General features: G+C 50.9%; 1 protein-coding gene across 1 annotated transcript; it reads left to right on the top strand.

Moving 5' to 3' along the window:
* The first annotated feature begins 5,053 nt into the window (after positions 1 to 5,053).
* Positions 5,054 to 12,006, top strand: LOC122372889 (tyrosine-protein phosphatase non-receptor type 11-like). The gene is made up of 2 exons (XM_043350555.1): positions 5,054 to 5,072; positions 10,025 to 12,006. Exon 2 carries the CDS (start codon positions 10,045 to 10,047, stop codon positions 12,004 to 12,006), a length of 1,962 nt encoding a protein of 653 aa, XP_043206490.1. The 5' UTR covers positions 5,054 to 5,072; positions 10,025 to 10,044.
* The last annotated feature ends 371 nt before the right edge of the window (positions 12,007 to 12,377 follow it).

Below are 12,377 nucleotides of genomic sequence, written 5' to 3'. Positions count from 1 at the left end.
CTAGAAAAAGTGAACCGAGGTCACCCGAGGTCACCAAAGGTCAATGACCTGACCTGACCTTCAGCTGACCTTGAAACCCACCCTAATGTATGGGAGCAACATCAAATCACATGTTTGAACGTTTGAAACCACGAAAAGCTTGCAAACGCGCGGCTAATGCGAGCCGACATACGCCGAATCGCGATTCCGGCCAAACATGGTCTCGGAAAAGAGGTCACAGGTCAAAGGTCATTTGGGTCAAGGTCAAAAAAATTTCAGGGGAGGCGTAATGCGAGGGTGCGATCAATGCGAGGGTACTGAAAGTTTCGTCGCGATCGGCCGCTTTTTACGCGAGTTATTCGCGAAAAAACCTTAGGGGGGTTGCATCAACCCCCCCCTGTGCCGGCGAGGGTTAAAATTGGGTATCATCGGCCTCCTCTCGTCACGGGCAACACGCTCTTTTTCCGCGAAGCTCTAGCTCGATTAGGGGCTGAACGGCAAAGGGGTCCAACGGACCCTCCTCCCCCTCTTTACGATAGACGCTGGCAAAACACCAATATGGGCGAGGGTGAAAATACAGCTGCTGTCATAAAATTCAGCTTGAACCAAAGGTCAGGCTTGCCAAATTTCAGCTCTCGCAGCTATCAACAAAAATAAACATGTGTAGGCGGCATCCGCCTCCCCCCCCCCCCCCCGCCTCTCGGCCACTGCCAGCGAGGTTGCGTATCATACATGTTACAAAGCATCATATCAAGATGACACACCCCAGCAGCCTGAACAAAAACTTATTACCCACTCTAGTCTATCGGCACCATAGCACATGGTCGAGACTGTCGTCAGCCACGGACGCGCACTCGACCAACCCTCTGAGCCCGTTGACTGCGGGTGACCTTGACATGTCAAGCCTGATCGGCGGCCGGCCGCTGTCGTGCGGTCGTTACACGCGGAGGGGAGAGAGACACAAAGTTCTACGTTATAGCTGACCTCTGACCTTTCCCTGCGCCCTGGTCACCGACCCCGCTCCATGTCGCTGGGCGGTGGCATGGCGGTGGAAACCGGTTCTAGCCTCTACACATGCCACCATTCTAACCCTCCCCTCCCCACGCTACTACGCGGCGTGGAGTACGCTCGTGCGTAACTGGGCGGAGCAAGGGGTCACGCGATACAGGGGCGGAACTGGTTGCCCTCCCGCTCGCCGAGCGACCAACGACTACTGTTAACGCCAGACCCCTTGAGACCCTAATTTTTCGCGATTACTTTTAAATGCGTGAAGGAATTTCAACCAAGCTCAGGACATGGCCGTTTCAAGACAGGCCGAAACTTTTACAATTTAGATATTTTATCGCCATTTCAATATTTCAGGCACTTGTCATTGACTCGTAATGTTAAATTTCGAGCAAGATTTTCATCCGGTGTGTAGAGGCTATCACCAGTCAGTCTGTGATACGTTATGACGTCACAGCTAAGCCCCGCCTCTGTTGTCTTGGCCTGCGGCGGTTTCGGGCCGGCGCGCGGTCACTCTCGCAGTGGCGGGGAGCGGGGACGGGCGACGGTCGAGCGGTGCCGAAAGCCGGCGGAGTTGTGCGTAGCGTCTTGGCTGACAGTGCCCAGAGAGCGACATGATGACTAAGGAGTCATAAATGCTCAATGCGCATTGCTTCTACAATGCTGATATGTTCGCTGATATTTTTTTATATAAGCTGCATATGACGGGCAGATGGCATATAACTGACATAAGGTTAGGAAATATTCACCTGTATTTAAAGCCTATGGCGTTGCAGATAATGCGATAATGGGATGTCGGATGTCACCAAGTAGCTGCCGATTTGTACATCGCTATGCAACCATCGAACAACGCAATAATAAGTTAATTGCATGAGCTTCACATCATACGGCTCGCTCGTATTTCAAACAGATACCCTACATCGAAAATCGTATTTGTTAGGAATCGTTAACGTTTGTTCGAAGCACGACTGAGTAGTCGGTTGAGGAGTGATGGTCCTCTTGGTCCTATATACAAGAGTCAACAAGAGCCTAACATTTACTTGACCGTCTGCACGTGAAGCGTCAGCGAAATTCATAGTCCTTCACAGATGGCAGGGCTGTCGTTTGTACAGAGGTCGCTGATGGGCACGGGTCAATGCCGCAGTCGTGGGCGGAGCCTAATGTCATATGACGTAGAAAGCCTCTATCCAGGATGGAAAAACAGTTAACATTACGAGTCAATGACAAGTGCCTGAAATATTGAAATGGCGATAAAATATCTAAATTGTAAAAGTTTCGGCCTGTCTTGAAACGGCCATGTCCTGAGCTTGGTTGAAATTCCTTCACGCATTTAAAAGTAATCGCGAAAAATTAGGGTCTCAAGGGGTCTGGCGTTAACAGTAATACCCTGGAGAACCGTACCTATACTAAGGTTGTGCGATGCATGTTTTATGGCCAATTTTTCATTTCCAACTCAATGGTGTTGGTTATAAGACTATCAGGTATGGCTTAGGTCACTTTCTGATGAAGGTCAGGTCAAGGTCAGGTAAAAAAAGGTCAGATTTTGAAATTGGTAGTTTTGCATAAAATGGGTATTGATTCGATGCAGCTCGTCACGGGGAGTCTAATGGTGGTCTTTGTTTTGCGCTACGGGGTCTAGAATTGCTAAAAAATTGAGTTTGAAAATTTGACGTCATTAATTTTGAACAGTTTTTCCGCTATAGCTTCGCCAAAAAAAGAGGTATCAATCTCAGATTTGGTATGTGGATAGAAGGCGGTAAGGACTAGCACATATATTCCGGTTTTTGCGAAATTCAAAAATGTTTTGGATTTTTCGGCTATTATATTCATAAAATATATTTTTTGATTTTTTGGGGTCAAAACCCAAAAATTTCAAAAATCCGAGATAGCAGTTTTGTAGCCCGGTAAATTCTACAGCTTTTATGTTTTAATCATTTTTCTGTATTTGCAAAGCTATAGGCCTGACAGCTCTTCCCGCGAAACCCTTTTTTGGGTCGAAAACGGCAGAACATGACGTCACTCTGACGTCATTTCCGGCCAACCTATCATAGCCTTTGAAAAAAAAAATTGGTCACAATGTGTAAAATTGATGTCCGAGAGGGTACTGAAAGTTTGGTGACGATCGGAGCAGCGGTTCTGGAGATATATTAAAAAGTCTGGAGGGGGCAAAAAATAGCCCCCCCCCCCACCAGAGCGCGGGTTAACAGCCTTGTCATGATCAACCATACCAAGTTTCAGCATCGCAGTGGGTCTAGAACATGGTTAGATAATAAAAAGTTCGGACCTCTTCAAATTTGACCATTTCAATTACTCCAATAAGATGGAGCCCAGTTCGGTATTTAGTGGTAACTTATCTCTCAGTGTTGGTTATGTTGTAAGGCCCATCAATTATCTTTCATTTGTCCATACAAAATTATTACATTATTCGTAAAATATCACTGGAGATCACCCTAAAACATTTTTTGAGAAGCATGGCAGTCACTTCACTTCACTTCACTTCACTTCAGTATATTTTGGAAACCAAGAACAAGAAACATCGGAGAAAATAATCACGGATCGGCGCAAAAGCAAAATGCTTAAATCAAAGCGCCTTTCCTACAAAACATAAACACAAATACACGCACAAAAAATGAAATATTAACACGAAAATTAAGTACAAAATAAAACCACCTGGCAACAGGTCACGACGGCCCCGCCAGCAGCCCGCCGAGCAGCCCTCCGGACATAGTCACAGGTGTCCGGGCCCCGGGCAGCAACAATCGGGTACGATGTCGTGTAGTGTGTGTGTGTGTGTGTGTGTGTGTGTGTGTGTGTGTGTGTGTGTGTGTGTGTGTGTGTGTGTGTGTGTGTGTGTGTGTGTGTGTGTGTGTGTGTGTGTGTGTGTGTGTGTGTGTGTGTGTGTGTGTGTGTGTGTGTGTGTGTGTGTGTGTGTGTGTGTGTGTGTGTGTGTGTGTGTGTGTGTGTGTGTGTGTGTGTGTGTGTGTGTGTGTGTGTGTGTGTGTGTGTGTGTGTGTGTGTGTGTGTGTGTGTGTGTGTGTGTGTGTGTGTGTGTGTGTGTGTGTGTGTGTGTGTGTGTGTGTGTGTGTGTGTGTGTGTGTGTGTGTGTGTGTGTGTGTGTGTGTGTGTGTGTGTGTGTGTGTGTGTGTGTGTGTGTGTGTGTGTGTGTGTGTGTGTGTGTGTGTGTGTGTGTGTGTGTGTAGGTGCACTTGTAAGCCGTCACCTTTGGGGACATTTTCAGATAACACTTCTGCAGTTCGAGGACACCCCCCTCACATTCGAGGACATTTCGGTGTCCTCGTAATTTTTAGTATCATACAAAGCATCTTTTGGCTCTCGAAGGCTTTCTCACGAATTCTTAGAGTGTCCCTATTTTTCACGATAATTATGACGTGTGTGAAAATGATGTGTGAAGTGTTTAACTGCGCGTACTTTGTCCTTCGTGTGAGAAATAGTGGTGGTCGAGGTTTCACCGTAAAAGAACTCATGATATAAGAAGGAATTATGTCCTTAATTTAAGTATGTGCCATGTTAGGTGAAGTTATAAAAAAGAGACATGATAATATTCTTCAAAATATGTTTAAATTGAATAGCACATAATTAAAGAGAGTATGATAATAATCACCACGCGTCCTCACTAGCGCGCGTTCTACAAAAGCTGCGCATTGCATACATTGCTTCCATGCATACTCAAATTGTTGTATGTGCTGGTGTATCTCTTGGTGTGACTGACTAACCGAAGTTAAGTGGAAAATATCATTTCATTAATTTTAATTTTAAACTTTTTTTAATCAGATTCAAAACCTGAATCCTTTGTTAGATAGGCAGGGAAGAAGCGGTTTCGATACTCTTGCGCGTTGATTTTGTGTTTTATACTATGACGCATTTGGTACATTATGCTGATTGGTCAGTTTACTAAGATGCCTTTAGCTTCGCCGAAGTTCATTGGTTGAACTCTCGCGTGCTTGCTACCGCGTTTCCATAAGAAGTGTATTCGATTTTAGTCAGGGATTGAACTTTTCCGGTGGTTTTCGCGCGGATTTTCGTCACCTTTGTTGAGACTGTGGTCCGATTCGGAAGTGCAACATTAGGTACATATTTTTATATTTGAATTATGATGGCAAAGCCTTTTCAGATTTAATCCAGGCTTATTCAGGCAGATAGGTCAATGCGGTATAGGGCGCTGGGAGTGTATACTCTTAAAGTTTATTGAAAGTGTACCAAATAATGCCTTCCAGCCTCCAGGGATCTCCCAATCCCTAGTGGTGTTCTTTGGATATTTTGCTTTTTTGAAGATAAGTATCATTGTCTGTCTCTTCTAAAATCTTGATAATAATCCAGTTCAAGTTTGAATCAGCTTCGGTGCATCAAATGCAATTGACGCCCTCTCATTCTTTCTCAATTCTGTTTCATAAACAAATTCAGCGCATAGAGTAGAACTTGTCAAAGCCCTGAAACTTGTGATATCTCCCAAGATTCACATAATACCAAAAGTGTTTTACGAAACTTTCCGCTTCTGACATACCTATAAAGTGTTTTTTTGGGCTGTTTTTGTTCTAAAACCTTGGTTATTTCCCAATTCTAACTTCTGATTTAGCCTCAGTGTCTCCAATGCTATTTGCCAGTAACAAAAATAACTGAGTTGTAGTTATTGTAGGGAAAATGCACATACAAGCCATGGTATTAGTGGCTTTGTGTGCACCTGACCAAGTGCTGTTTTTGATGCGCGATTGACGCCCTCTCATTCTTTCTCAATTGTGTCTTCAGAAACTCATTCAACACGTTGATTAGAACATGTTAGAGCCCTCAAACTTAAGCCAGCTCCCAAGATTCACACAATACCCAAAGTGCTCTACGAAACTTTCCGCTTTCGACTTAGGTGATTTTGGTCTTTCTTCTCTACAACTTTGCTTACTTTCTAATTCTGTCTACTGAATTAGCCTCAGTGTCTCCAATGCTATTTGCCAGTACCAAAAATAACTGGGTTGTTGTTATTTTAGGGGAAATGCACATAGGTACAAGTCATAGTATCAGTGGCTTTGTATGCACCTGACCAAGTACAGTTTTGGTGCGCGATTGACGCCCTCTCATTCTTTCTCAATTGTGTCTTCAGAAACTCATTCAGCACGTTGATTAGAACATGTTAGAGCCCTCAAACTTAAGCCAGCTCCCAAGATTCACCCAATACCAAAAGTGCTCTACGGAACTTTCCGCTTTCGACTTAGGTGTTTTTGGTCTTTCTTTTCCACAACTTTGCTTACTTTATAATTCTGTCTACTGAATTAGCCTCAGTGTCTCCAATGCTATTTGCCAGTACCAAAAATAACTGGGTTGTTGTTATTTTAGGGGAAATGCACATACAAGCCATGGTATTAGTGGCTTTGTGTGCACCTGACCAAGTGCTGTTTTTGATGCGCGATTGACGCCCTCTCATTCTTTCTCAATTGTGTCTTCAGAAACTCATTCAGCACATTGATTAGAACATGTTAGAGCCCTCAAACTTAAGCCAGCTCCCAAGATTCACCCAATACCAAAAGTGCTCTACGGAACTTTCCGCTTTCGACTTAGGTGTTTTTGGTCTTTCTTTTCTACAACTTTGCTTACTTTATAATTCTGTCTACTGAATTAGCCTCAGTGTCTCCAATGCTTTTGCCATTACCAAAAATAACAGTTGTAGTTATTTAGGGGAAATGCACATACAAGCCATGGTATTAGTGGCTTTGTGTGCACCTGACCAAGTGCTGTTTTTGATGCGCGATTGACGCCCTCTCATTCTTTCTCAATTGTGTCTTCAGAAACTCATTCAGCACGTTGATTAGAACATGTTAGAGCCCTCAAACTTAAGCCAGCTCCCAAGATTCACCCAATACCAAAAGTGTTCTACGGAACTTTCCGCTTTCGACTTAGGTGTTTTTGGTCTTTCTTTTCCACAACTTTGCTTACTTTATAATTCTGTCTACTGAATTAGCCTCAGTGTCTCTAATGCTATTTGCCAGTACCAAAAATAACTGGGTTGTTGTTATTTTAGGGGAAATGCACATACAGCCATGGTATTAGTGGCTTTGTGTGCACCTGACCAAGTGCTGTTTTTGATGCGCGATTGACGCCCTCTCATTCTTTCTCAATTGTGTCTTCAGAAACTCATTCAGCACGTTGATTAGAACATGTTAGAGCCCTCAAACTTAAGCCAGCTCCCAAGATTCACCCAATACCAAAAGTGCTCTACGGAACTTTCCGTTTTCAACCTAGGTTTTTTTGGTCTTTCTTTTCTACAACTTTGCTTACTTTATAATTCTGTCTACTGAATTAGCCTCAGTGTTTCCAATGCTTTTGCCAGTACCAAAAATAACAGTTGTAGTTATTTAGGGGAAATGCACATACAAGCCATGGTATTAGTGGCTTTGTGTGCACCTGACCAAGTATCGTTTTTGGTGCGCGATTGACGCCCTCTCATTCTTTCTCAATTATGTCTTCAGAAATGCATTCATCACGTTGATTAGAACATGTCAGACCCTCAAACTTAACCCTCGCCCTGGCAGGGGGGGGGGGCGATGCGACCCCCCCTAAGGTTTTTCAAAGATGGCGTAAAAAGGGCGGCGCGCAGCGCCGCCAAATTTGGCACAGCCTTTGGGACAACCTTTTTACATATGACCTGAAAATTTCAGGTCCGGGTGACCTTGGGTCAGGTCACCAGGTCAGAAAAACCGGTACAAGGTCATGGTCAAATTTCAATTTTCTTTATGCACCTGTCCGGCGGCGGTCAGGAGCCGGCCGTCCGGCAGCCAGCGGAGCCGCAGCAGGCAGCGGCCGGCCACCGGCACAGCGGCCAGTAGCCGCAGAGACGGACTCGGCGCGCCGGCGTCAAACCCGAACAGCCTGATCAGTCCGTCCGAGCCGGCGGCCGCCACCACCACCGCGCCGCCGCCGCCGCCGGGGCCGGTGCGCGCCGCCAGCTCCATGTAGCGCGTCTCGGACGTCTGCGGGTCCGCCGGGCCGGCGGCGGCTCGGCTCGGGCCGCACGCGGTGGCCGTCCAGCTCCACGCCCGCCGCGCCGCCCTCGGTCAGCCGCCAGAGCAGCAGCTGGCCGCGCCCGCCGGCCGACGCCAGGTGACCGGGCCCGGCGGTGCAAAACGGCGCGCGCTGTGATCGGGTGTCCGCGCAGGGTGGTGAACGGTCGGAGAGCGGGCGCTCCGGGCCGCGAGCAGGGCCCGGCCGATAGCAGCCGCACCGTACCGTCCTCGCCAGCCAGCCCCAGCAGCGCGCCGCCGTCCGGAGCCGAGCCGAGCCGCGCCGCCGCCGCACCGCACGCCGGCCATGGCCACGGTGGTGCGCAGGTGGTCGAGGCGCACTGTCACGTGGCGCACGGTGCCGCCGGCCACCCACGAGAGCCAGGCGCGGTGCTCCGACACGGAGAGCGCCCAGGGCCGGTGGCCGCCGCCGCAGTCGACCCGCCACAGCTCGCGCTCCGCCGCCGCCGCCCACACCACCAGGTGGTTGGCGTGGAAGCCGACCAGGGCGAGCTATCCGTGTACACGGGTCGTAGCGGCCACCCACTGCCAGGGCAGGCGCAGGCATGCCGTCTGCTCCAGCCGGCCGGCGGCCGTGAGCCGCAGGCGGCGCGCCGTGCCGTCCCGGGCCGTCACCAGCAGCCGGCCGCCGGCTCCGGCGCCGTCACCGGCTCCGACCCCGGCTCCGTCACCCGCTCCGGCTCCGGCAGTGATGGAGGTGGCGCCGTAGCGTCTGAACCGGCTCCAGCCGGTCGGCTGTGAAGAGTTGCAGCGAGCCGTCGCGGTCGGCGGCCACCAGGCGGCCCGCCGGCTCGGTGAGCGCGGCCGCCGTCAGCCAGCGCTGTCCGCTCGGCGGCAGCAGGTGGCGCCGCTCCTCCGCCAGACAGTCGCCGACGTTTGTGAGAAGGCGCAGCCGGCCGTCGCCGTCTCCCACCAGGAGCCGGCCGCCGTCCAGCCAGTGCAGGCTGTGGATCCTGTCGGCCAGGACTTGGCGCTCAGCTGCCTTCACCAGGGTGTCGCCGTCGGGTCTGAGGGTGACGAGGTGGCCGTGCCTGCCGGCCAGCGCCGCCCAGCCGTGCGCGCACGGCGCCGTCGCCGCCGCCGGCGGCCAGCCGGCCCGTCTCGGCGTGACCGGCGGCGGCGCGCACACTGGCGCCACCGTGCGCGCGCCAGCGCCGCTCGAGCAGGCCGGCAATTTGTGCTATGTATGCAATTTGTGCTATGCCACAAATTGCATACAGATCTCTAGGCCCATTTCTTCTCTATCGAGCAGTGTTGACTGCATGTCGTTGCGACGTTTTGTTGCCGAGTTATTGGCCTTGAAGCCGGCTGGCGCCCGTCCAATCGGCCAATTTCACCCGATTCTCGCCGCCACTCATGTTGAGGCCTGGGGCCAGGACATGCCCCCACTTCAGCGCGTGCAGACACAAAACGGCTCGACCAATCACTGTGAAAAGTTGACACGATGGTGGCCACAGATGATGGGAGATTCTCGTGTTAAAATTTCAGCTCTGCAGGTGCCGCCGTTGTCGAGATATTGAGCGATTTATTTTGTGACACCACGTACAGACTTCACGTAATTAATTATATTGATTGATTTTTTTATCAGGTCGCCTTTCGGCCTTTACACCTTGCAAAATTGTGGACTAACTACGCAGCCTTGCAAGCTCGGTTCTGTTGTTCTGATTCTGGTGTAGGTACAGTCCACAGCAAAAGTAATGTAGGGTTTCAGTCATGGGTATGTTCTGCTTCTGAAGCTTAGGAACGATTAGCCAGACTACAATGAAACTTTGAATGTAGCTTATATGGATCGTCACCCTTGCAGCTGCAACTTTAGCTATTGACATCTTCTTTTCGATCACTCCGCATTAAACAATCGCCAGTCAAAGCCAACCGTTGAGATTGGTAAAACCCTACATTACTTTAGCGGTGGGCTGTACCTACAGAGTCCAGCATATACAACTAGAGCGTATGGATTGTCTCACCATCTGATTTCTCATCCTACCCTTACCCTTCCTACCCTTCTCTTCCTTAAGCACTAAAAGACAAGTTCAGGATGATGTCTAGAAGATGGTTTCACCCCGATATCACCGGCTTTGAGGCAGAGAAGATGCTGAAAACTCGCGGTTTCAACGGCAGTTTCCTTGCAAGACCGAGCAAATCGAATCCAGGAGACTTCACGCTTTCAGTCAGACGGAACGACGAGGTCGCACACATCAAAATACAAAACGCTGGCGACTTTTACGACCTGTATGGGGGCGAGAAGTTTGCCACGCTCACCGAGCTCATCCAGTTCTACATGGAGAAACAGGGACAGTTGAAGGAGAAGAATGGAGAGGTGATCGAGCTCCGGCATCCGCTAAACTGCGCCGACCCCACCACAGAAAGATGGTTCCACGGCCACTTACCAGGGCGAGAGGCAGAGAAGCTGATGATCGAGAAGGGCAAGAACGGCAGCTTCCTCGTGAGGGAATCGCTCAGCAAACCGGGCGACTACGTGCTGTCAGTGCGGACAGATGACCGAATCACCCATGTCATGATACGGTGCCAGGACGGCAAGTATGACGTAGGCGGGGGTACAAGATTCGACACTCTAGCCGAGCTGGTGGACCACTACAAGAAGAACCTGATGGTTGAGACCACCGGCACCGTGGTCCACCTGAAGATGCCCTTCAACGCGACCCGTATCAACGCCAGCGGCATCGACAATCGCGTCAAGGAACTGCAGAAGGAGCACGGCGCCGGCTTCTGGGAGGAGTACGAGTCACTTCAACAGCAGGAGTGTAAGCACCTCTACAGCAGAAAGGAGGGCCAACGTGCCGAGAGCAGAAACAAGAACCGCTACAAGAACATCCTGCCGTTCGATCACACCCGGGTGATTCTGCGGGACCGCGAGGCGCTCGGGCCCGGAGCGGACTACATCAACGCCAACTACATCACGCCGGAGGAGGACTCGCTAGCGGGCGAGGCCCCCAGTAAGACGTACATCGCCACCCAGGGCTGCCTCCCGACCACGATCGCCGACCTCTGGTGGATGGTCTGGCAGGAGAACTCGCGTGTCATCGTCATGACCACCAAGGAGGTCGAACGCAGCAGGGGTAAATGCGCGCGCTACTGGCCGGAGGTGGACAATGAGGCCACCTATGGCAGCATGACGGTGTCAAACATCTCGGAATCGACCACCGTCGACTACACTCTGCGGGCTTTCAACGTCAAAAAGAAGGGCTGCAGCGAAGAACGGAAAATCTACCACTATCACTTCCGGGCGTGGCCGGACCACGGCGTACCTACCGACCCTGGATGCGTTCTCAACTTTCTCCACGACGTAAACTCGCAGCAGGAGAGTATCGCAGGCGCCGGCCCGATCGTCGTGCACTGCTCGACCGGCATCGGACGGACCGGCACATTCATCGTCATCGATATGATCCTCAGCCAGATCGACAGGCAGGGTCTGGACACGGAGATAGACATCCAACGTACGATCCAGCAGGTTCGCTCGCAGCGCTCCAGTATGGTACAGACAGAGGCGCAGTACAAGTTCGTCTATCTGGCCGTTCAATACTATATCGAAACGATCCAGCTCAAACTGCAGGCCGAGCATGTGAGTCAGAAGATGGGCCGTGAGTACAACAACATCCGCTACTCGACGGAGGCGGCCGGCGCTCCCGGCTCGGAAACCAAGGACGGCCGGAGGTGGGGACGCGGTCAGGGCGCCTGCTCGGCCGGCTGCAGACCAGGCCAGCTGTGTGTGCTCCACCTCCTCGCTCAGCCGGTGGGCGAGCAGCAACGAGACGGGCGCGCCACGCCGCAAGGGCGTCACCTTCTCCGACACACTGTCCACGGACACCGGCCCGGCCGGAGTGGCAGGGACAGCAGGAGCGGAAACAACAGCTCCAGCAGCGGCAGGAGCGGCTGGTTCGGACTCCTCAGATACTACCTCTGCCTCGGAGGCGGCTCGGAGGCGCGTGGCGGCGCGCCGGATCCCGGCCGCTGCCGCCACGGACGAGCTGACGCGTGAGCTGCTGGCGCGCGGGCAGCAGATGTCATTGTATTTTACTTTCCCTGACATTTCCGAGACATTGTATTTTACTTTCCCGGAGTTTGTATCTTTCCTTTTCATCATTTCCAAACATTATGTCCGTTTTGGGCGGTGCACTCTAATCTGGTGCATCGCCGCGCAGGCTGCTGCGGTTGGGAACTGTACGTGCGTTCGGTGCCGGTGACAGGCACGTTGTATATATTCAGTATGTCCACACCAGTGACATGTGGCGGATCGCGCTGGACAACATTCGCTGGTCAGTCGCCGGCCATTGTATGCCATACTATACCAAGCTTTGTTGCACCATTTCTGCACATGTTTCAGAGCTATGAAGCGTAAAAGGTTTTTTT

The sequence above is a fragment of the Amphibalanus amphitrite genome, unplaced genomic scaffold (assembly GCF_019059575.1).
Source record: "Amphibalanus amphitrite isolate SeventyFive unplaced genomic scaffold, NRLGWU_Aamphi_draft 001414F_arrow, whole genome shotgun sequence".
NCBI lineage: Eukaryota > Metazoa > Arthropoda > Thecostraca > Balanomorpha > Balanidae > Amphibalanus > Amphibalanus amphitrite.
The sequence above is the reverse complement of the archived record's forward strand: the minus strand, read 5'-3'. Positions and strand labels throughout refer to the sequence as shown.

Bases quoted from the DNA above. Each gene is read 5' to 3' on its own strand.
- LOC122372889 (XM_043350555.1), top strand. From the start codon at position 10,045: ATGATGTCTAGAAGATGGTTTCACCCCGATATCACCGGCTTTGAGGCA.